This window comes from Mustelus asterias, chromosome 9, assembly GCF_964213995.1.
Source record: "Mustelus asterias chromosome 9, sMusAst1.hap1.1, whole genome shotgun sequence".
In the NCBI taxonomy this organism is placed as follows: Eukaryota; Metazoa; Chordata; class Chondrichthyes; order Carcharhiniformes; family Triakidae; genus Mustelus; species Mustelus asterias.
In genome coordinates this window covers 51,099,522-51,125,327 of record NC_135809.1, presented here as the reverse complement: position 1 = coordinate 51,125,327, position 25,806 = coordinate 51,099,522, and the positions used below count along the sequence as shown (strand labels likewise).

Here is a 25,806-nt window from a genome sequence, read left to right as displayed (position 1 = left end):
TAACTATAGGGTTCGTGGTGGGAGATATAGGAAGGATATCAGAGGTAGGTTCTTTACGCAGAGAGTGGTTGGAGTGTGGAATGGACTGCCTGCAGTGATAGTGGAGTCAGACACTTTAGGAACATTTAAGCGGTTATTGGATAGGCACATGGAGCGCACCAGGATGATAGGGAGTGGGATAGCTTGATCTTGGTTTCAGATAAAGCTCGGCACAACATCGTGGGCTGAAGGGCCTGTTCTGTGCTGTACTGTTCTATGTTCTATCTCATTCTTCTAATGTCCAATGAGTATAGGCCCAACCTACTCGATCTTCGTCATAAGACAATCTCCTTATCCAAGGCATCAGTTGAGTCAATCTTACCCAAACAGCTTCTAATTCAATTATATCCATTCTAAGGAGACCAAAACTGTACACAGCACTCCAGATGCGGTCACACCAAGGCCCTGTGCAGGTGTAGTAACACCTTCCGACTTTTATAATTAATTTTCCTTGCAGTAACTGCCAGCATTCTATGTGCCTACCTGCATACTAACATTTTGTGATTGATGTGACACCCAGATCCCACTCTACCACCAATTTCTGAAATCTCCACTTTTAAATAGGGTACCTTTCTATAGTTCACATTTTCCTGCATTCTCCATCTGCCAGTCTTTTGCCTATCCCACATAAAGAGCTTAAAAAGATTATGTTCTGTTCTTAACTTGGCTATCTTTGTAGCATCACCAAATTTAGCAACCATACATTTGGTCCCTTCATCCAGGTCATTACTATCTATCACAATAGTCGAAGTCCCAGATCCGTGTACAATCCTAGATGTAGGCATTCTGGTCCTGGGGATTTGTCAGCCTTTAATTCTAATAGTTTACCCAGGACTTTTCCTTTGAATATATGTTGTTTGAAGTTCCTCCCTCCCTTTACCTCTTGATTTTCATATACTCTTGAAATATCTTGTCTCCCACAGTGAAAACCAGACAGAAAACACCTGTACAATGCTTTTGTAATTTCCTTACTTTCCATTATTAATTCTCCAGCTTCACCCTCTGAAGGCCTAACACTCACTTTACTCTTTTTCTTTTAAGATACTTGTAGAAACACTTACTATCTGTTTTATATTTCTAGCTAGTACTCTAATTTCCCCCTTTTTTAGTCATTCCTTAAAAAATCTGGCCAATATTCTGACCTACCACTATTCTTGGCAGTATTGTATGTTTCCTTTAACTTTCATAGTTAGCTATGGCTGGTGCATACTTATCAGAGACTGTCTTTTTTAATGGAAAGAAATATCTTTGCTGGGAGTCATGAAATATCTCATTAAATGTCTACTACTGCTTCTCTACTGTCCTACATTTTAACTTATTTCCCAGTTCACTTTGGCCAACTCTGTCTTCTTTCCTGTGTAATTAAGTTTAAGACATTAATCGTAGGCGCACACTTCTCGCCCTCAAGCTGAATGTGAAATTCTATCATGCCTGGAGACTCTTTACTATGAAGTTATTAATTCATCTTGTTTACTTGCATATTACCAGGTCTAAAAACGCCTGCTCCCTGGTTGGCATTAGAATGTACTGCTCCAAGAAATTATCCCAAATATACTCTATGAACTCATCTTCCAGGTTACCTTTGCCAAACTGATTTGCCTGATCTGCATCAAGATTAAAATCCTGCATGGTTTTTGCAGTACTTTCTTGCAAGTCCCATCACCCCATTATTTCTTCCTGTATATTCTGTCCTACAGTGCAGCTATTGTAAGGGGACCTGTAAACTAGTCCCGCAAGTGATCTCTTACCGTTGCTATTTCCTGTCTTCACTGAAACTGATTCTACACCTTGATGAACTAAGGTAATCTCTCACTTCTGTACTAATCTCACCTGATGAAGGGGCAATGCTCTGAAAGCTCGTGCTACCAAATAAACCTGTTGGACTTTAACCTGGTTTTGTGAGACAACTTACTGTGCCTACCCCAGTCCAACACTGGCAACTCCACATCATGATTCTCATCCTGCAGTGACTGCTGCATTTCAAGTGGGTATTCTCTTTTAGATGACACATTTACTTGAGGCTTTGGTAGCCAGTTCAGTTTGAGGCTATAGATTCCATGCATTATTCAGAGAAGTGCAAGGGATTCTATTGTATCCAAACATCTCTTCTCGGCCTTTTGGCTAAGATCAAGTGTAGTATGGAAAGGATGCTGCACTTGGTTGAGGTCATTAGGTTACATTGAAGCTTCATATATTTCATATGAAGCAATTTTTAAAAGCGGCATCTCGGCCTTTTGGCTAAGATGCAAATGAGCCCAAGTCTTGGAGGAGGAACCTCCCCCTTCTCCAATCAGCTTGGCTCATGTAGATCGGGCCCAGGACAGGGTGGTTTGGTCACTTGCCCTGTCTTGTCAGCCTGGATCTGAAATGTCTCAACTTGTTGAGACTCTGAATTGGATTTGATTTGATTGAATTGGAAAAGTATTAAAAAAAACATCTCTCCTTCAGTCAACAACACCAGAGAAAAGATTAACAGGTCCTTCATTGTGTTTATGTTGTGGACGTTGCTTTGTGCAATTTGGTTTGCATGTTGCCAAAATAGGGCATGAAAGGACATCAGTTATCTGTTTACTTCACAAATAATTCACTGATTGTGGCACATTTCTGAGATTGTGATCAGGTGCCAAATAAATGCAAGTGCATCAATGGAGAAGAAGCACCAAGAAAACTAATGGAAATAAAGGTTGACAAGTCTCCTGGACCTTTTGCCCTATTACAGTTTTAAAATAAGTGGCTGTAGAGATGGTGGAAGCATTGGTTTCAATCTTTTGAAAGTCCATAGGAATCTGGAAAGGTTTCTGGATTTGAAAAAGTCAATGGAACATCTCAATTTTAATAATGGAGGAACACTAACAGTAGGAGACTATGGGTCAGTTAACCTAACGCTATCGGGGAAATTACTGGAATCGCTATTCAGGGGATAGTAGAATCGTAGAATCCCTACAGTGCAGAATTAGGCCATTCAGCCCATTGAACCTGCACAGATAATAATCCCACCCAGGATCTCCACAATCCCACGTAATTACTCTGCTAATCCCCTAATACTAAGGCCAGAATTTTACTGCCTCATCCACCCCAGAATCTGGGCGGGTGAGGCTCGCAGGATGGAATTCTCTGTTGGCCTCAAGATCCTGTGAGGTAGCAGTGCTAACCACTGAGAAACTGTGTCTCGTAACTAAACATTTATAATATTTCATATCATTATATCACAATCATAATACAATTAGACAAAGTCAGCATGGTTTTGTGAAACAAAATCCTGTTTCACAAATTTATTAGAGTTCTTTGTGGATATAATAAGTCTGGTGGATAAAGGGGAACCAGTAGATTTAGCATATTTGAATTTCCAAAAAGCATTTGGTAAGTTGCCACAGGAAACCCACAGTGTACCTGCATCACGGAGGGAGGGAGTTCCAGGATTCTGACCTGGCAACAGTGCAGGAACGGTGATATAATGGCTTGGAGGGGAACTTGCAGGTGGTGATGTTCCCATGTGTCTGCTGCCTTCTCCTTCTAGATGATAGTGTTTGTGGGTTTAGAAGATGGTGTCTAAAGTGCCTTGGTGAGTTTGTGCAGTGCACCTTGTAGATAGTACGCACTGCTGTTACTGTGCGTCAGTGTATTCAGTTTAAATGGAGACAGATTGGCTAGTATATGTACAGATGTTCATTAATCTATAGAAACTCAGTAACCTTTGTTGATATGTTAAAGCTACAACTCAATTCTTTGAATAATCTGCACCATTCCACTAAAATAATTCTAATTTGGTTTTGTAAATTCAACTTTTGAATTTCTTTTAAGATGTTTTAGATTGTTGTTTTATGCACCCCATACAAGTAAACTCTTTTCACCACTTTAGATTTCCCAGATACAAATGATAAACAGAGTCGCACTATACGGGAACTTCTGGAAGCAATTTATCCTCGGGTTGATAAGCAAGACTACATAATCAAACTAGAACCAATTGAAACAAACCAGAATGCAGTGTATCAACATGTAACTAGAGTCGATGAAACAGTCATCAATGTAGAGACATACAGTCCACAAACCTCCAGCCCATTGCCAATGCAAGAGACAGACATTGAAAAGATTCCTGAGGTTGAACCAGTGGAAGAGTTGGATCACGCAGGATCAGCCTCTTCAGAGTTTGTAAAGAAAGAAGTAGAAGCACAAAAATTAGAACATAGCCCAGAACCCCTCCTTCCAGAGATGGAGATCTCCAATGGTTCCAGTCTTGCTCCCCACTTGGTCTGCTGCCTTTGTGCAAAAACGTTCAATTCCCGGCGTAGTGTGCGTCGGCACATTAGAAAAGTGCATAAGAAGAGGATGGAAGAGCTGAAGAAGTACATTGAAACCAAGAACCGTGTGGGGCACCAGTCCCCCCTCTCTAACACCAGAAGGCGGTCCAAGGGCATTGGCGTGGTCACCGTAGGCAGGAACTGCCCCGTCTGCCACAAGTTCTTTGCCACAAAAGCAAATGTGCGTAGGCATTTCGATGAGGTGCACAGAGGTCTGAGGAGGGACTGCATCACTCCCGATATAGCCACCAAACCTGGACAGCCACTCAGCTTGGAAGAGTCATTCCCTGAGCATTTGGTAGCTTCTCCACCCCGCAGGCGCAAGTCTTCCTCAAAGGCCGAGTACAACCTGACGGCATGCAAGTGCCTTTTGTGCAAGAGAAAGTACAGCTCACAAGTCATGCTGAAGCGCCACATGTTGATTGTGCACAAAATAAATCTGGGAGAGAGTCTGTCCAAGCCTCCGGAGCAGGGCACAGCTGTGGCACGCTGCTTGGAAGTGACTGAAGCTAGTGCCTACTGCACAGGCAATGCGGAGGCCTCACTGCCTGCCAACAAGCCCTCTCCTCAGAGCGAGTCCAAAGGCTCAAGCCAAGTGAGTGAGACCAAAGTCACTCCAATACTGAAAAACAAAGTGAAGCAAGAGAATGACAGCCCGAAGACTTCAAGTCTGACTGCAGCAGCTGGCCAACCCAAGCCCAGAAAGCCCAAGCTCTCGATGGGATTTGACTTCAAGCAGCTTTACTGTAAGCTGTGCAAGAGACAGTTCACCTCCAAGCAGAACCTGACAAAGCACATCGAGCTGCACACAGATGGCAACAATATTTATGTCAAGTTCTACAAGTGCCCCCTTTGCACCTACGAGACACGTCGCAAGAGGGATGTGGTCCGACATATAACGGTGGTGCACAAGAAGTCAACCCGCTACCTTGGCAAAATCGCCGCCAATCTAGAGAGCCGGGCAGTGAAGAAACCAATTGAATTTGTCTTGAACAGAGTGCCGAGAAAAGGCCCCCAGAGAGATGAAGCAAAACACACCAAGAAACACGATGGCACTTCCACCTCCTCTCTCCCATACTCTGCTGTGGTTGGCAGGAAAACTGATGGACCAGAGCCTAGCATGGAAGTAAAATTCACCAAACACTTCTCGCTGCACAAGTGCACTAAGTGCGGAAAAGCATTTGCCAAAAAGACATACCTGGAGCATCACAAGAAGACGCACAAAAACGCAGTTGTGACACCGGAAGGAAATAAAAATGTTGGCCGCAGCACCCGATCCAAGGCCCTTCTCTTTGGTAAGAATGCAGTAATGTCCTTCATTTTGTGGTTTAAAAACTAAAAACCAAACTTCTTGTAGTTCAAAGTTTTAAACCCTGATGGGGCAATTTTAACCTTGCTCATCCGAGCGGGAACTCAAACAGTGGGGTGAAATGCTATTTTGTCTTGCGCTTCATCTGATTTTACTCTGTGTTTAATAAATTTGCATCAGACCTTTGACCTAATGTCATTAATTTCCAACCCAGTAACATTTGATTTGATTTATTATTGTCACATATGTTAACATATAGTGAAAAGTATTGTTTCTTGCGTGCTACACAGACAAAACATTCGTAGAGAAGGAAACGAGAGAGTGCAGAATGTAGTGTTACAGTCATAGCTAGGGTGTAGAGAAAGATCAACTTAATGCAAGGTAAGTCCATTCAGAAATCTGACAGCAGCAGAAAAGAAGCTGTTCTTGAGGCGGTTGGTACGTGACCTCAGACTTTTGTATCTTTTTCCCAAAGGAAGAAGATGAAAGAGAGAATGTTTGGGGTGTGTGGGGTCCTTAATTATGCTGGCTGCTTTGCCGAGGCAGCGGGAAGTGTAGACTGAGTCAACGGATGGGAGGCTGTTTTGCGTGATGGATTGGGCTACATTCACGCCCTTTTGTAGTTCGTTGTGGAAACATAGGTTTAACATAAACATAGGTTTAACTTAGCCTCTTAGTTTTGCTTTGGTATTGTAGATTTAAAAGAGAGTTTTTGTGTTAACAATGACATTTTTTTTCTTGTTTTCCTATTTACTTTAATCCATTGGCAAGTAAATTCTTGCATAGAACTAAGGATGCTTTTGTTGAGTATACTCAAGTCAGAGATTGATGTATGTTTTGGACTTTTGAAGGGAATCGAGGGCTGTGGACATAGTGTGGGAAGGTGTAGTGAGGTAAAAAGATCAGCATTAAATTTCAGGCTTAAGAGGTCAAATGTCCTACTCTTGCTCCTCTTTCTATGCTCTTTTGAATTGTCTTTAACAACAAGCCAATGATCCTTTCTAGATCATTGAATTAGAACAATAGACACAGTAATTTAAACTATTTTGAGACACTAATAATAAACCCAGGAGAGAGGAATTTAATGAGATGTGTAGAGTTCAAGAAAGGTTCAATAGTGCGTGAAATCAACAACAAATATTGTTAGGTTTTTGCATCCCAAGTTGGTTGGCTCTGCTCCTCGCCAGGCGTAGAGAGGCTGAGGCCCAGTTATCCAATTTAAACTCCTTAAGCCATTCTTCACAGGACAACATTTATTGGTTACCGATTCGAAGGTGATGTCAGCCACCTTTTCTATCGAGCTAAAAGGATTGTTGAATTCTTCCCTGTTTGATATCTTCCTGGATAAGTAAGTAGACTAGACAGAGAAAAATAGTTGTATTACAGAAGATTCAGTATGAATGTGGAGGTCATATAATCAGAAAATTACTGTGATGATTTAAAATGAATGTTGCATTTGCCGGCTCAATAGCAAGTGAGATAGCCAGGAAATAATTTTACAAAGTAGAGATGCAGCATTTGAAAAAGAAGTTAGGAAAACCATTTTTTTATTAAGCCTTCATTGCTGACAGTGTGAAGGTTGAAAGGATTAAACAATCTGACATTGTTAATTTCACCACTTAACCAACATTGCAACAAACATCAGTGCATTAAACTTGTCTTTGTTTTTAAATCCCCCTCTTTCCCAGATTCTTCCAGATAACAGGTTAACAAATGGACGTTTTGAGATTCTTGTCGTGTGAAGATTAAATTTTGTGGCCAAGACACAGTCATCTGAGTAAATACCAGCTGTGGAAAAACAGGAAACCAAAGTATCATGGACATGAATTAGGAGCAATTCTGTGAAATGACACTTAAAAGGAGAGATAATTGCGTTCAAATTACCAAGGCCCTTTTTATGTACCAAATGTAAAATGGTACAACACTGCAGACTGACTGTGCAGCAACCAGTAGAAATGTACTATGCTGTACAGATATTGAACGACAAGTTTCTTTCTGACACTTTGGTGGAAATGTGCTCTGCACTCATGAGAGTCGACAAAAATTACAACTAATCTCCAAATCTTGTATGGGAACAGTAGAACAAGGTTATCAAAAATTATGACAGTTAAAAATCTGCTACTAGTGTTGTATATTTGTTATTAATGCCTAGCCAATCTACTGTGCCCAGTGTAAGCCAGGGCAACGTTGTTTGGAACAGGAAGGAGCGCTACAACATGCAGGACACATTGCATTGTTCTACTGCAAAGACTCAGTTTTGCATAACCTGTCCCATCCCTTTTAAGTTCACATATTGACCAGAAAAAAGACCAATGATTGAACTGGACTCGCCATATAAATACTGTCGCTGCATCAGCAGGTCAGAGGCTGGGAATTCTGTGGAGAGTAACTCACCACCTGAATCCCCAAAGTCTCTCAACCATCTACAAGGCACAGTCAGAGATGAATGGAATACTCTCCATTTCTCTACATGAGTTCAGTTCGAACAATACTCAAACTCAACACCATCCAGGACAGAGCACCCCACTTGATTGGCACCCCATCCACCACCTTCAACATTCATTCCCTCCACCACTGACGCACAGTGGCAGCAGTGCGTACCATCTACAAGATGCATGCAGCAATTCACTAAGGTCCTTCGACAACACCTTCCAAGCCTGTGACCTTTACCACTTAGAAGGGCAAGGGCAGCAGATGCATGGGAGTACCACCATCTGCAAGTTTCCTTCCAAACCACATACCATCTTGATTTGAAACGATATCACCATTCCTACACTGCCTGCTGGCTCAAAATCCTAGAACTCTTTCCCTAACAGCACAGATACAGCACATGACTGCAGTGGTTTAAGAGGACAGCTCACCACCTTCTCAAGGGCTGTTAGGGATGGGCAATAAACGCTGACCTAGCCAGCGATGCTCCCATGAAAGAATTTTTCAAAACGTTTTAATTGCTGTGCATTCCAGAGGTCAATTTGAGGCCAAAAATAACAGCAGAAAATGACTTTTCTTCTTTTTATATTTTTTAAAAAGTGTGATGCAGATCTTTGCATGCGTGACAGTCACGTCCAAGACTTTTACATATCTATAAAAAGATTGAGAGAAAATATCATTAACTGCACCACGCTTAGAGTGGATGTTAGAAACAATAACAGTTCTATTCTGATAGCAAGAAAAATTTGTGATTTATGTCTAATTCTTACATAGCATACTGATTTTTTTTACTAAAAGTATGGATGTTTTGATAGTCATGCACAGGAGAAAACAATAGATTTAAGAAGATGAACAATGTTTTTTTAACCATTACTTTGTTTATGTATTTTAAATTGTGGAACCAGTTTAAAGAAAGATGTGTGTTGGTACAGCTTAAAAGACTAATACAGTCAGTTAAAGTGTAAATTTATTTTGGGATGCCCTCAGAAAATTGAAAGATTTCTATTGCAAAAGTGAGCAAAAGCAAGAATATGCAAACACTGTAACACCATATACTGCCCTCAACTCTCTAATCTGTTAACTTTTTTGATGCAAATTGTACTTTAATTGATTGTTTTCCTTATTGGTTATAATTATTGGTCCATAACAATCTTAAAAATGACCAAATGGTGTTTAGTCTTGAAATATAGTGGTTATTACTGTTGGCAAAACAACAAATTGTTTTCTTCTGCATTCAGCCCATTTGTTGATGGGCAGTCTTTGTTTTTGGGTGGCTAGGTTGGATTGAAAGCAACAGCTGTTTTTGTCAGCATTCAAATCAATGTGACAGGATGACTGTTATGTATAGGAATCGATGCACACCTGCAGCAAATGACAGAATCTCTTACTGTGAATATCTGAACTTCTATCTTTTTATTTGTCAAGTTCTGAAAAACTGTAGTATTGAATATTGATTGTAAAATAACTTATTTTTGCATTACCAATTTTCAGTAAATTGAGGCACAACGAGGTCTTAAATTCAGTCAGATACTTGAAATAAATGGGAGGAATCTGTCTGTGGGAGCCTGCTTAAAATTCAACAGCACACATTCTGCATTGTGAAGCAGCTTTGCATTCTCACTGATGCAGCTGTGTAGTATGACTAGAGTGCGAAGTCATTCAGATTGATTTTTTGCCGAGTTGTGCAAGACCTTGTCTAGTGTGAAGTTCCCAGATGCTTTTTTCTATACAAATGTAATTTTTAATGTTGACAAAGACCCAATGCTCCAGTGCACCCGTATTCAAAGGCCAAAGTGTGACACCGGGCTAACAATCTAAATTAGATCCATCTGTTAACCTACTGATTGCTAACCTTGCCTTTACTGGCATTATAGCACACCAATGAAGGGTGGAAAAGTTTGTTGTTGAAGACCTGAATTTTTGGAAGGCTGAGCTGGCGCAATTGATTGAGTGCTGGATCTCTTCTTTGATGGTGACCTTCTGAAAAAGATAGCTGTTGACATGAGAACTGTTATAAGGACTCCTAAAGTCTCCCCATCAGTAACTGTAACAGGAATAAAAGATACTTGTACAGGGAGGAGAATTATTGGTCCATAACAACCCTTTTGTGTGCAGAGTTGAAGAAGATGAAGGTAGTCTGAATGTTGCTTGGAGTGTGGGCCACAACTATGCAGTCAAGTTGTCAACGTATTGTAAGTTGTGGATATATTGGAGAGTCACTTTAGTCTTGCCTCTCAGCCTGTTGAGGTTGAAAAACTTCATGATCGCTTGTGGAGTTGATCATGAATAAGTTCCATGACCAGGTTGAGGTAGATGATGAAGAGAGTTCGGGCAATTACATTGCCCTGCTTGACGCTTGTCCAGATATGAAAGGAATTGGTCTCCAATCCATCCAAAGGATGATTGCTATCATTCTAATATGCAGGACTTGCAGGATGGTAATCCATCCAAGTCCTCGGAGGACTTTCCAAAGGGATTTGCAGTTGCTGAAGTCAAAGACCTTTGACAAATCAAGAGAAACCATGTAGAGCTCTGTGTTATCCCACACACTTTTTTGAATTACAAAGGTTCTGTCTGTGGTTCCCTTGAATTTCTAAACTGACAGGTACGAAAGTGGACAGAGAGGATATGTCTTTCTAGTTTCCACAAATTAATTTATCACCTTCCTGAAAGTGGTGTCACTAGGTGTGTGTGAAGTCACTCAAATTGATTGTTTTTGTCAAGTTTTGCGAAATCATATTTACTGTGAAGTTCTAAGGCGTTTTTATAAAACGGAACTGTTTTAATGTCAGTAAGGACCCAACTGCTACAATGTATTTGTGTTCCCAGGCCAGAGAATGACACTGGGCTAACCATCTAAATTGGATCCATCTGTCAACTTACCAATCACTAACCTTGCCTTAACTGGAATTACACCACACCAATGAAGGGGTGGAAAAGTCTTGTCTTAATTGAGCAACTTCCATAGTCATTCTGTTAAGGGTAGGACATATTTTAGGTATATGAATATTGACCCATGTATGACCATCCTTCCACCCACCCTTTTCAAAAGTTAGCAGTAAGATCCTTCAGCTAAACATGTGCAACTCTAACTATTGTATAAATTTTTACTTGCGCTCAGAGTATGCATTTGTTTTTGGCTATATGTGAATAAGGATAGAATTGTTGAATTGCTTCTGAATTTCATTGGCAATGCAATGAGCAGTTGTTGGGCAATATAGCACTGTAGATATCCTGTTGCGTGGTGCTTAGATTTGTTGTATTAAGTTGCAACTTTTTAAAATTAAGTTTAGTGAACTTAAAAAGTATGTTATGATCATAATATCTTACAGTAACAACAAAATGGGTATTTTCCAAAATGAAGCACAAAATTAGTCTTACTAAAGCTTTGCACTAAGTAAATGTAGTGACTGCTATTCAACGCCAATGATCTCAAAACAAAATTCTACATTTCAACTATTCTACAGGGAGAATAACTTGCGGTGCAACTACTATACAGTTTAAGTGATGTGCTCCAATTGGAGGTCTCAGCAAAACTATATCTTTGAGGAAACAGTTGCATTTAGTTGCCACAAAGACAATATTAAACTAGTGTGTTAAAGGAAATTTAGTTGAAGGTGAATTATTGAAGTTAAATTTGTTTCTCATAGCTATTTGTGAGTCGGATGAATAATAGCAGTCATTTCATTCCATTACGGTATACTGCTTCGTAATAGCTCATTTTTCATTTGATATTTTATCTATAACAACCCACCTAACATTATAGCTGATCACATGCATGTTGATAAACTCTTATTCCAAGGAAATTAGATAAGTTACCATTATTTAATAGAAAGCTGACAATAGTTGATTACTTTCATAGCTAAGTTTTTGAAGTGTTCCACTCAGTTTTTTCCATTTTAAAGTGTTTTGCTTCCTCAGCAGTGTCTCGTTTTTTTCCAGTGTTGGAGAATCACAAAGCTATCTTGGTTACATGGCAGCACAAGCTTAAATTTGGTCACAGATAATCTATTATTAACTAGCAGGTGGCCTGCTTATGCCAGGGTGATATAGAAATTTGCTCCTGAGGTTTGTCATAGGAATGTTGTAGTTAGCTTCAGCACTGTTTTAGAGTGGAAAAGTCAGACACTTTCTTACCGTTGATTGTTATGCAGAATTATGTGGACCCTGGGTGAGAATAAGTTCAGGCTTGGATGTGATGTCCGCTACAGTCTGATAGCTTGACAGTAACTTGTGAATAATGGCTTCTATGGAGAAGTACCAGAAAGGGCTTTCCCCAGGGGGTGTTGGCACCTTGGGGAGAAGAGGGCAGAAAACTAAAACAAAACACATGACATGAAAAGAAAATATGTCCATTCTCTTCCCTTCCAAAAAAAAGATCAAATATTTAGTTTATACAAACTATTCTATTGGAACCAAGAATTGATTTTTTAACTGTCAAATAGCTCTTAAAACCTTTAGGCTACAAGGTCACTTAAGTAATCCTGTCTCACAATTTTGTGAGATCTAGAATCTCTAATGCCACTGAATACGTGTGAGGCCATTTAACAAACAAAGTAAGCTGCAGAACCTGATTTTAGGATTACAGAACCAGAATCACCGATGCTTCTAAACATGATTGATGCCCCTTCTTACAGAGCAGATTTATTTAGCTGTTTGATTTCCAAGGAGAGGTACCAAGTAAGGATGGATCAAGTCACTGAGGCAATTAACCTTTGGTTTCAGTTACAAGAAGTCCTCCGTTCTCAACCTCTTTGTTTGAAAACATACTCGTCAAAAGTTTTAGAAGATGTTACAGGTGGCAACACAGTTTGCTATGTGGGTAAGAACAGGAAACATGGCCGAAATAAATCAGTTTGTCTGGGCTTAAGCGACTCGTTTTAGTGCCAAAATATTGGAGGAAAGAAAATAGTTTTACAAAAATTGAATTCATCAGTTATGTTGCTCATTTAAGAAGAGACATCCAATTTAGTGTGCAATTTTCTCTGGATATTTTGTCTTTAGAAATTCACAATCTTTGTTGTGTGTATATATGAAGGAATGTGCTTTTAATTGTACTGAATATTACTTGCTGCTATAGGTAACTTGAATGTAGATGAACTTTATTCTGGAGCACTATATAGGAGCAGAAGGTATACTGAGGAAGTCAGAATGAAGAAACTGCTGGTGCAGCAACGGGAGTAGTTGTCATTGCAGAGCAAGCAAATACCATCCCTGACTTAATTCTTCCACCACATTTTACTCTGTGATCATATCTTATGACAGTTTGTCCTAAAGATTTTTCAAAAAGTAGAACGAAAAATTGCCTAAAAATTCCTCTGGGTGGCAGTGACTAGCAATAGAATATTGTACTGACAGCCACATTTAGGTACAACAGTAAATAAAGCCATTCAAACTTGAAGCTCTGTGCACGGTGTCTCTCTTGTTATAGATTGTAGAATTAATTTTTGTTCTGTAGGTACGTGGTACAGTGGTTAGCACTGCTGCCTCACAGTGTCAGGGACCCGGGTTCGATTCCTGGCTTGGGTCACTGTGTGGAGTTTGCACGTTCTCCTCGTGTCTGCGTGGGTTTCCTCCGGGTGCTCTGATTTCCTCCCACAGTCTGAAAGACGTGCTAGTTGGGTGCATTGACCTGAACAGGCGCCAGAGTGTTGCGACTGGGGGAATTTCACAGTAACTTCATTGCAGTCTTAATGTAAGCCTAACTTGTGACACTAATAAATAAACTTTACAGATGAAGAATGTTTTGGACTTTAAACTGAAGACCTAATTGTATTAGATGGCATTTACTTTTCTCCCCTCAAAACCCCCATTATATTGAGTTTTCATATTTCCACAAAGGGATCAGAAGAACTATCTATCAACATCATTGGAAAGTAGTCCTCAAAAATTGCAACTGAAGATTCGTCTATTTCCTTGGCCTTTTCATGTTTGAGCATCATATTGTTTTGTCTTGAACATCAATCCCCCTGTCCCTATATTCAAATTGTTGCTGTAAGAATGAAAGAAGTGAACTGAGAAAAATTCCTGTAGGATACAGCTATCCACTTCCAACCACTCAAAAGCTGCCCCTGGCTTTCACTGTTTCCTCACTTATGATCTAAAATTTGTTATGGTTCTGTTGCTGGACAAATAATCCAGAAAGCATAAGTTTAAATTTCACCACAGAAGTTTGAGAATTGGCATTCCATTTTGAAAAATCTCCTTACCCAGTCTGATCTTTGGGTGTCTCTAGTCCCACACCAAGATGCTTAAGTGTTCTGAATTTCCAATAGCCTGGTTGTATCAAAGAGCTACTCAGCAATGCTCCAGGCAACCACAGCTGGGCAATTAAACAGCCTTGTCAGTGACACTAATATCGTAAAAGTTCATTTCAAAAATCTGATTTAATCCAATTTACAACTTTTAATTCCATACCTGTTAAATTCCCCAGTGTCTCCTATTGCTGTTTTGTCAAATGCTTTCCAAATGCCACTACAAAGCACATTTATGATATTTCTCCCGTTCACCAATTCTAAAGAACTTGGGTCTGTCAAGCAAAATCTTCCTTTCTGAAATCCACCTTAGCGCTTTGCTTTGTATTATGTTCTCGTTTCCTGGATATGTAGTAATATACGCAATTAAGGAATCCCAAACATTCCCTACCACCAATGTTAAACTAATTGATCTGTAATTTCTTGAATTACTCAAGTTACTCATTTACTCTCAATCAAACTCAAATATTGGGGGAAGATTTTCATCTGGCAGAATAGAGTGGTTCAGCTGCCCTCAAAACAATCTGCACATTTTCCGTTGAATTGATTTATGATTAATCTAAAATTGGATGTCAGATCTACACCGCTTGACTGAACAGAGGCTGTGGCTAACTAAGGGAAAGGTCAAGTTGAATGTCTGTAAATTTGGAAACTGACCCCCATTTCTGCAGATGATGTAGGGCATGAATATCTCAAGGTCTGAAGGTAATGACATGGAAGGAGCAAAGCTGTTGCTAGAGATTCACTGGCTAGTTTGATAGATAATAGTGGAATGAAGCAACTTCCTCCAACACCACCTCCATTGCCCTCAGCTGGTAAATAAAGGTGGTGGAACAGGATAATATGGTGTTACGACCAGGTGAGTGGAGGGAGGGTAAATGACTCCTGTATTTTCCCTTGTTTGTAAAAGGATTTATTTTAAGAATTGAGAGAATATGCTTTTTCAATTCTGAAAGTGCCCCAATATTTAAATGGGGAGGTTGTGGAGAATTATCTAGCTTGGCTTTCTTGGGTTAAACAAAGGACAGTACCTTTTTTGGAACTGTTCCTGAGTGGCTAATAAAGTACCACATTTCGTGCACGCACACTCATCTGAGTCCAGTGCAGGTGGCAGAGTAAATGGAATAGCTTAAGGATTTTACAGTTCATGAAAGAAGGTGAAGTTGCCATACTCACAGATGATCATAGGCTGCTTTCCCCTTTGAGGGGGAGAGCTGAGTGGTGGTGATTTAACCTGAGGATCACCACACCTCAGGCACGGTTGAAGGGGTGAGGCCTTCATAAATAACCTCAACCGGTACAGGCATTGAACCCATGCTGATGGCTTCACTCTGCATCACTAACCAACTGTCTAGCCAACTAAGTTAAACCGACCCCATCAAAGAAATTGAATTTATGGTTAGCTGTACCTTGATTGGTCTTGATATGGTGGTTTAACATTGAGACCATTTAGCTTAGCTGTTCTTTGCCGTTAGCTGGGACAGCACGGTGGCATAGTGGTTAACACTACTGCCTCACAGCACCAGGGTTCAATTCTGTCCTTCGGTGACTGGAGTTTGCACATTCTCCCCGTGTCTAGATGGATTTTCTCCCACAGTCCAGATTGGCCATGCTAAATTGTCCTTTGGTGTCCCAGGATGCATAGGTTAGAGAGATTAGTGGGATAAATATGTGGGATTACGGGGATGGGGCCTGGGTGGGATTGTTGTCGGTGCAGACTCGATGGGCCGAATGGCTTCCTTCTGCACTGTACATTCTATGATATGTAGAATGTGAAATTGTGTGGTTGTAGCAGCTCAGCCTGTGCCTAGGGTTCCAGTTTTTAAAATCCGACCAGTAAAAAAAAAATCAAATCACATCTTCGAAAAGCACATCCTTGTGACAAGGTTGAGACTAATATGATGGTACATTTGCACAACAGGTAAGTAATTGACAATTTAAGTCAGCTTGTTAGAATTTCTACTGGCATTATCTAAAATATATACCGAATGGACCTCCGAGCCAGAAGCATCACCATAGCCCCAGTGCAACTTATCAGTTCCACATAGCAATTGGCTTTCCCATGCTGCTTAATGAGTTCACTTGATTCTTCTCAGGTAGACTCCCTGGAGAACATGCAACAAAATCTAACCGTCAAGAACTAGCAGACGTGTTAAGTTTTAAAGAGCTTTCACTTCGAGAGAAGAAAATGGATCTCTGGATCTCATCAGTTTAGATTTGTACGTGCTTATAACATCAGAGTCTTGAGTAGCTTTATGCATTCTTAGCAAAAATCAATGTGACTAGTGTTCTGTTGGGACAAATGCTGTTTGACAAAAATGAAGGCAGTGAATTTGATGTATTGTAGATGTCGATAGGAGGCTTACGCAATCAAAAAAATAATGGGATTTTTACTCCTCAATAGCCCCAACCATTATAACCATCCCTCAGAAGGAAGTCCTCTCTCCTCCTACTCCCACCCATCACTTACCTCAATTGAAGCCTAGAAAATGAGGACAAATTTGCTGAACATCCTTAAAGCCGCCTCACTCAATAGTGCCAGAAAATTTAAAGCCGTTTTTCTGTTAGTGCTTGGTAATCGGTACAATGGCTTGTTAATACTGAACATTTGAAACCCAATTAGGATCATAGAATCCTACAGTGCAGAAAGAGGCCATTCGGCCCATCGAGTCTGCACCAACCACAATCCCACCCAGGCCTATCCACAAATCCCTGCATATTTACCCACTAACCTATGCATCCCGGGACACTAAAGCAGTGACATTATTCCAAAATACCGCAACGAATGAAAGTACTCACTTGTAGCGCAGTGATGAGATCAACAAAGTCTCCCAGCCCACTTTACCAAAAAAAATTTTAAAAAGATTTTGATCTTTTAAAACATGTTCACTAGTTCTGGTTGGCACTGGGGTAATGCCAACCACATCATCTCATGAATCAGGAGAAAAATTCTTGAAAATAAAATCGAGACTTGGTATTGAAACCATACGTTGTTGTCTTTTCTCAAACACAAGATCATAAGAAATAGGATCAGGCCATTCGGCCCCTCAAGCCTGCTCCGTCATTCAGTAGGATCATGGCTGATCCAACATCCCTCATGTCCACTTTTTACCCTTTCCCTGTAACACTTGATTCCCTTGCTGATCAAAAATCTATCTATCACAGCATTAAATATACACTATAATTCTGCTCCCACCGCTATCTGTGACAAGGAGTTCCAAAGATTCACAACAATCAGAAGAAATTCTTCCTCATCAGTCTTAAATTGGTCTCTCTTTATTCTGAGACTATGCCCTCTGGTCCCAGACTCTCCCATAAGGGGAAACATCCTCTCAACATTTACCCAGTCAAACCTCTTAAGAATCCTATATGTTTCAATAAGATCACCTTTCATTCTTTTAAATTCCAATGAGTAGAGTCCCAACCCGTTTAACGTTTCCTCATAAGACAATCCCTCCATACGGGAATCATTCTGGTGAACATTCTCTGAACAGTCTCCAATGAAATATCTTAAATAAGGGGACCAAAAGCTACACACTGCTCCAGATGCGGTCTCACCAGTATCTTGTACAGTTGCATAAATCAATATAGTTTGAGTCAGATTAAATAAGCCACTAAATTGATTTATAAGCGAACAGGTTAGACAGAGTTCTGCGCAGTTATATTACTGCATCTGAAAATGCTTTGCAAGCAACACATACGTGTTAAAAAAGATCCATCTTCCCAGCACAAATGATAGTGCAAATGGAGGCCTTTCGGCCCATCATGCTTCTGCCTGTTCCTTCATAGAACTATGTAGTTTGCACCCACCTACTCTTTCCCCACAGCACTAACACCTTTATCCCCATCCAATTCCCTTTCGCAGGTCACTATTGAATCTGCTTCCACCATCCTTTCAGGCAGCATATTTAGATTATAATCAGAATCCCTGATGAAGGGATGACTAGAAGGATAGGATTTTACCAAGAGATTAAATCATATGAGGAGGTGCGCGTGGTACGTTAAAACTAGGCGTTGTGGAATTCTACATATGCTTTCCAACTATAACTTTGTTTAAGATCACTTGGATTATTTTCCAGAACATACACCGTCCAAATTTAACTCGTCTTTTGAACAGCGCTTCGGAGGGCCAACGTTAAAGAAATATAAAACTATAGGACAGGCCAAATTACATGTTGCTGTACTGTAATGTTCTGATTCTACAAATAAAGATTCCTGGCAGTTCCAAAAGCCTGTTGTTCACAATTATTACCTTTAGTTCATAAACACAAAAATCCAAGAAATTAACAAAATACCCCGATACGACATCTGTCACACTCAAATAAAAGCAAAATAACTGATGCTGGAAATCAGAAATAAAGAAAACAAAGTGCTGGAAAAGTCTGGAAGCTCTGAAGAAGAATCAATACGGATCCGAAACATTGGCCACGATTCTCCCAAAAGCGCCGAATTGGCGGGAAAACAGTTCTAAATCCCAACTGTTCGGTCAGTTCAGTTTCTCACCCCAACCCCTGCACTCTGTGCACTGCAGAGGGCCCAGTTGTGAATCTCATAAAAAACCTGGAGTCTGACAGTTCTGGAACTCTACGCATGCACAGTGGCCCCGATCTGTCAGACTCCCTGTTTGCTGGCCAACCCAATCGCTGGCCATCCCGGGACCCCTGCAGTGCTGCCTCTCCAGCCCCCCCAATGGCCCGATCACGGCCCCCACAGCAATTCCCAGGCCAGCCCTGACACCCCCCTCACCCCAGAGCGCCCAGATGTACAGCCCACTCTCTCCAGCAGTGGTGATTCCCCCCACCCCCCTCACCCCAGCAGACCCCCCTACCCCCCCCCGCTGATCCCCCTGGAGGCAGCCCCCCTCCCCCTGACAGACCACCCCCCTAGCCGCCCCAATCGCTGCCCTCCCTCCATTCCAGACCGATCCTATCTGCAGAGTGGCAGTGGGACCCACCATCCCCACCAATCACCCCAAGGCCACACCCACAATAGGCACTGCCCACAATAGGCCCTGCCCCTTGGCACTGCCTGATGCCCAATGGGCAGTGCCAAGGTGCCCCCTGGGCATGAGCACTTTGCTCATTGGGCAGTGCCAGGGGGCACAGGCTGGCATTGCCAGAGTGCCCATGTCCAGGGGGCACCACCCCCTCCACTGCTCAACTCTCTGGGGGCCCCCGATTGTCCCCCCTTCATTCCGGCAGGGTCTCCCGCTAGTTCCCCAAACATGGGGAGCTAGTCTGAACCCCGCCGGAATAACCTACTCCTGGCGCGGTGGGAGATTCAATTGGGACCTGACCTCAAAGGTCCCGATAATGAGCTAACAAACATATTTCAAATACATGCAAAAAAGACTTAAATGACTTACCTGCCTTTCCGCCGGTTTCCAGCATGGTCTGACCGGCGACTGTTTGTCGGCTCTGGAAGATGCATGTGTTCCTGGCGTGTGCACAAATCCCTGTTCAAAGCCGGAGATGCACATCTCGCACCGCAACCCGACAGTAAATGTGCGGCTCACAATGGGTGAATCACAGCCATTAGTTTGGTTTTTCTCACTCCACAGATGCTGCCAGACCTGCTGAACCTTTCCAACATTGTTTGTTTTTATTACTGCCACATTCATCCTACTGCTGGTCACTGTCCGTTTCAGCGGCTGGCTGGTGGTTGGTGCTCGGAACCCAATACCCTAGAGGTTAGTTTGTAAAAATATTGAGCTACACAAATGCATTATGTAAGCCACTTCTCCATGTTAAAATATAATAAAATAAAAGGTATCTATGAGCCACAGGGTAAATGGTTTACTAATATTCAATGTACCAAAGCACAAAACCAGCGGGGAGGAGGTGGGGGGGGGGGGGGAGGTGCAGTAGATTCAACGAAGGTGGGGTATGAAACCTCCACTGTAAATCCAGAGATTTTAAAGTCCTTTCATGAAAATAGTTTAATTTTATCCTGAAATCAGATTTCCCATATTGGCTTGCCTGGTATAGATTGAATCCATTAAGTAATTCATTTATATCACAATAGTTAAATAATTCAAATGGTAAGCTCGATATAAAGATTAAGTTTTGATCTGATTTGATTTGATTTATTGTCGTCACATGTATTAGTATACAGTGAAAAATATTGTTTCTTGCGTGCTATACAGACAAAGCATACGGTACATACAGAAGGAAAGGAGAGGATGCAGAATGTAACGTGACAGTCATAGCCAGGGTGTAGAGAAAGATCAACTTAATGTGAGGTAGGTCCATTCAAAAGTCTGATGGCTGCAGGGAAGAAGCTGTTTTTGAGTCGGTTGGTACATGTCCTCAAATTTTTGTATCTTTTGGAAGAAGGTGGAAGAGAGAACGTCCGGGGTGTGTGGGGTCCTTGATTATGTTGGCTGCTTTTCCGAGGCACCGGGAAGTGTAGACAGAGTCAATGAATGGGAGGCTGGTTTGAGTGATGGACTGGGCTTCATGACCCTTTGTAGTTTATTGCGGTCTTGGACAGAGCAGGAGCTATACCAAGCTGTGATACAACCAGAAAGAATGCTTTCTATGGTGCATCTATAGAAGTTGGTGAGAGTTGTAATGGACATGCCAAATTTCCTTAGTCTCCTGAGAAAGTAGAGGCATTGGTGGGCTTTCTTAACTATAGCATCTGCATGGAGGGACTAGGACAGGTTGTTGGTGATCTGGACAATTAAAAACTTGAAGCTATCGGCCATGTATACTTCGTCCCCATTGATGTAGACAGGGGCATGTCTTCCACCATGCTTTCTGAAGTCGATGACTATCCCCTTCGTTTTGTTGACATTGAGGGAGAGATGTTCAGATGGGAACTGTATTTTCGCACAGATGACCATGATTCTGGCAATGAATGTGTGGCATTTTTATTGTTTTGTTACAAGTTATTGAGTTAAATTGATAAGAGAGTGCTTCAAAGTATAATGGCGTATTTGGTTTGAATGGCTTGTCCTAGCTGAAGCAGTTGATATTAACATAGGTTATGGTCACTGTGGATTGAGCAGGTGTAAATTGAGCAGGGTTTCAGCTGCTGATTGTTATACAGTCATCCCCCTGGTAGTGTTTGTGTAGATAGTAATTGAGGATAAGGCTTTACTGCAATGTCTTCACTATTAGCTAGTTTACAAACGCTCACTGAGTAACGTCCACTTGAATGAAGAGTGGACATTGACTTCTACCTTATGGGGAGGAAGTAGAGAGAACATTGAAGGGAAAGAATTGAACATTGGTAACAGTTTAATTAGTTTAGATATCAAATGGTTCCTAGAGATTTATAGAAAGATTTTTTAATACTTAGCAATTTTGAGATAATTTAGAGTATTAAATGGTCACATTAGCAACTTACCCCAGTCACAGAGGCGTCCACACTCAAATATAAAACAGGTAGTGAAATCTCATTGGGCCTGCTGTCTTTCTCTGTTTTCTACACTGGACACCTCCATTTTAAACACATACCTGTCTCTGTATCCTTTGTAAGAATACTTTAATAGATTTTAACTGACTTGTAAATAATGTCTCCTTGAAGGAAAAATTCAGATTTTTATATAGTTTGAGGATAAGGGTTAAATCTTTTAGAACTGAGGTGAGGAGAAATTCCTTCACCCAGTAGGTGATGAATGTGTGGAATTCACTACCACAGAATGTAGTTGAGGCCAAAATGTTGTCTGATTTCAAGAAGAAATTAGATATAGCTCTTGGGGCTGAAGGGATCAAGGGATATGGGGGGAAGAGGGTTCAGAATATTGAATTCGATGATCAGCCATGATCAAAATGAAAGGTGGAGCAGGCTCGTAGGGTCGAATGGCCTACTCCTGCTTCTATTTTCTATGTTTCTAAAAATGCAGGAGACTGCTCTTCACTTCAAGATAGGGTTACCCCAGCCCACTTGCTCCAGCCACACACTCCACACAGCCACCACTCCTCCATTGCCAGGCTATCCCTTGTTTCCTATGCTCTACCATTAGCAGCCTGCTCTTTCAGGCACTACGCCCTTGCCTCCTAGAATTCCCTGTCACGATGCCTCTGCTTTGTGACTACAGTGCCTGTCTTGATCCCTACTCTCCTATCTTTGACTCCTGCACCCCCAGCCCATCACACTCTCCCTTGTTTTATTTCTGTTCAGCTATCACTGCCTTCTCCCCCTTAGCTCAAAACACTTGGGGAGGTCTCCTGTACATAGAAGAATAATCCAAGAACATTCACAATTTATTCGGTAATCCTGATGGGACAATACCTCTGATCTGAAAGTCTTCCTCCATGATTACAGAGATCATTGCTTTATATTTGATATTGAATCCATAGACCAGGGGAATTTAACAGCAAAATTGACCAGGGATCTGACTGCAGTAGTCAGTCAAGCAGTCAAACTGAACATGCGACAATGCTTTCTGACCAAGTTTTGTGATTTTAGTTCAAGTTTACCTGGTGGTTGAGTCTGTCTAGAAAATGTTTTGTACTGAAATCCACTATCTTGTCTCGTCACGAAACAGGAATGTATTTAAAAGTCAACCTTAAAATATGTATCTTGTTTTTGGTGCATATTCCCACTTCTCAAAGTAACCATTTTGTGACCTGTCAGAATGAGATCACCAGCTTGGTCTATCTGCATGTTGCTCACTTTAGTGCTGCTGTTCTCTGCTGGGCATGGATAAATGATATTACTGACAAAATATAGGATACTATGGTTCTTAAATTGATCTCTCTTATCAATAGTTTTCTCTGTAAAAAAAGTAAAAAATGTTAATTGTGGATTTATATGCATGGTATATTTTTATTGACCCAAACCTGAAGACCCTAAGCAGCAATCTTCTAAAATGTACATACCCTTAACTATTTAGCTACATATGGTGGTAAAAATGTCCTTGCCACGGTGTTTTAACATGGTTACAGTAAAATGTTATTATGTTGTGCAGGTTTTTAAAAAAAGCTTACAACCTAAATTATCAGCTGAAAATAATATTGTCGAATAGTGAATTTTTAAATGAAAACCCTGAATATGAATTATGATAGCAAATTTATTATATTTTCCTTGTTTTCATTGAACTCTTCCAGGGCTGTTATCAGGGGCTAGAATCCAATAAACTCTCTTCATCTTATTTGACCAACTCCATTTGTAGAATAATTTGTTCCAAAAAAAAGGGGGGATATTTTAAAAGTATTTTAAAAATTTATTTATTAGTGTCACATTAATACTGCAATGAAGTTACTGTGAAAATCCCCCAGTCGCCACACTCTGGCACCTGTTTGGGTACTCAGAGGGAGAATTTAGCATGGCCAATGCACCTAATCAGCACGTCTTTCGGACTGTGGGAGGAAATGGGAGCACCCAAAGGAAACCCACGCAGACACGAGGAGAACGTGCAAACTCCACACAGTGACCCAAGTCGGTACCGAACCTGAGTCCCTGGTGCTGTGAGGCAGCAGTGCTGTGCCACCATACCACCCACAGATCTAGGATTTATTTCAGGTAACACTGGTATGAATCTGCAAGTTGATGGTTTAGGATGCAGGTAGATTGTTACTGATCTCAGAGCAAGATGTGTAAGAGCGAGGCAAGCCAGCAGGTCTAAGTTATACTACCAATTGTATATCACAGAGATCAAGGACAAAGGCAGTTTGCACAAAGGTACTTGGGCAGCACATCTGCAGAGTTCCTTCACTCCATGGGAAAATTTTAATCTTGGACTAAACAAAAAAGACCTGGACTGAGAGAGGATCGGGTGAGCCAGTGTTCATGAGGACAATGCGGAGCAGACTTGGGGGTGGGAGGATTTGATGGTAGAGGCAAGAATGGTGACAGGTATACGAAATGTACTGCAACCTCTGCAATCAGGTGTGGAGATTTTTCTGGTGTTGAAATGTAATCCTAACCCTGACTGAGATGTTCAAGGTCATTATTTACCTGGAATTGAAGGAAGTGAACACTGGTGAGTAGCCGTGTGATTATATTAGAAGATTATGTATCTATTAATGAGCTTGATTTGTGGGAGGGGAAATCCAGGGAAGCAGAGCCTGAACATTTCTTGATTGTCGTCTGTGACATTCTTACACCTTAAAAGATCATTACGTTTGTTTTTATCTTGCAATTTATGGATTTGTCTCAGATGCACTGCTGAAGTTGTACTCCTGATTTCTCCAATTGGATGATTTTGAAGATTTTGGGCTTCCTTCTCTCTATTCAAAGGTATCACAGGAATCTCAAATTCAACAAAAAACTTTACATTGGATTTCTGTATTTTGGCATGCCCAGTTACTGAGGTTGAATCAAACTTTCTCTGGCACAGGTTATACTGGTTACTCTGGATGACCCATTGTACCTTTTTTCATCCCAAGGGATTTGCAGCTTAGTCCTGTGAGCTGACAGTCTCTGTTGGCGGCAGGGGTCCGAGTTGGGCAGTCGCGTCTGTTTCCTCATGCTGTAACACACGGCCTTTCACATGTCTGGAATTCTGTGATGTGTTAAATAACGACTTATTAACCTGGCACTATTGAAAATCGACTTTAAATTAGCCTAAATGCCTTCTTGCGAATGACTTAAACCCCTGAATGTGTGGGATGAGATCAGTGTAGTCGAACTAACCTAATAGAATCTTAGAATCTCTACGGTGCAGAAGGAGGCCATTTGGCCCATCGAGTCTGTACTGGCTCATGGACAAAGCATCTTACCCAAGCCGAGCCCCTGCACCCCCTCCTCCACCCCCATAACCCCACATAGTTAGCTCATTAATTCCCCTAACCTACACATCTTGGGACACAACAGGGCAATTTAGCAAGGCCAATCCACCTAACCTGCACATCTTTGGACAGTGGGAGGAAACCAGAGCATCCAAAAGGAAACACAAGCTTCAAGAGTCTGTGTTAGAGCATTGCAGAATGGAAATCACTAGATGGCACATTTTACTGCTCTCAGCTGGAAAATCTCGTTAAAACTCTAAAGCAATCACTATAAACAAATAACTCTCAGTATTTTATCACCAGTTGAGTGTCTTGATTAAAAGCAGTGTATTCAAATTTATTTGGATATTGTCAACAGCTGAACATTGCAGTTTTCTAAATGTAGCTGCTGCTCATTTTAACAGATCGACTTCATAGTCATCGATTGTTGCCACATTCTGTTGATTAGATCTGAATCTGTGTGATAGGCTCAGGCAGCTGAAAGCACCACCATCTGCGGTGCAGCAATCAAAATCGGGCTGCTTAGGTTAGAATTCGAGGAGCACAGGTGTCTTGGGGCTGGAGCAGATTAGAGATTGAGAGAGGCAGGCCACGGAGCAATTGGAAAACAAGGATGAGAATTTTAAAATTGAGGTGTTGCAAAACAGTGAGCAAATGTAAGTCACAAACGGGTGATGGGTGAATGGGACTTGGTGTGAATGAGGACATTGGCAGCTAAATTTTGGGTGACACCAGGTTTACATAGGCCCGAATAGGGGAGAACATTAGAATGGTCAAGCCTAGAGCTAGGCAAA

The 25,806-nt window shown here is 41.2% G+C and overlaps 1 protein-coding gene and 1 pseudogene across 2 annotated transcripts in view; both read left to right on the top strand.

Annotated features, from left to right (window-relative positions):
* LOC144498683 (zinc finger protein 800-like) overlaps positions 1–13,469 on the top strand; it is a 102,050-nt gene extending 88,581 nt beyond the window's left edge. For both annotated transcript variants that reach the window (XM_078220163.1, XM_078220164.1), the window contains 2 exons: positions 3,899–5,632; positions 7,335–13,469. In XM_078220163.1, the coding sequence (XP_078076289.1) occupies positions 3,899–5,632; positions 7,335–7,348 (1,748 nt within the window). In that variant the 3' untranslated portion in view covers positions 7,349–13,469. The remainder of the gene's footprint in view (positions 1–3,898; positions 5,633–7,334) is intronic.
* LOC144499304 (U2 spliceosomal RNA) lies at positions 2,141–2,350 on the top strand (annotated as a pseudogene).
* Positions 13,470–25,806: the final 12,337 nt, after the last annotated feature.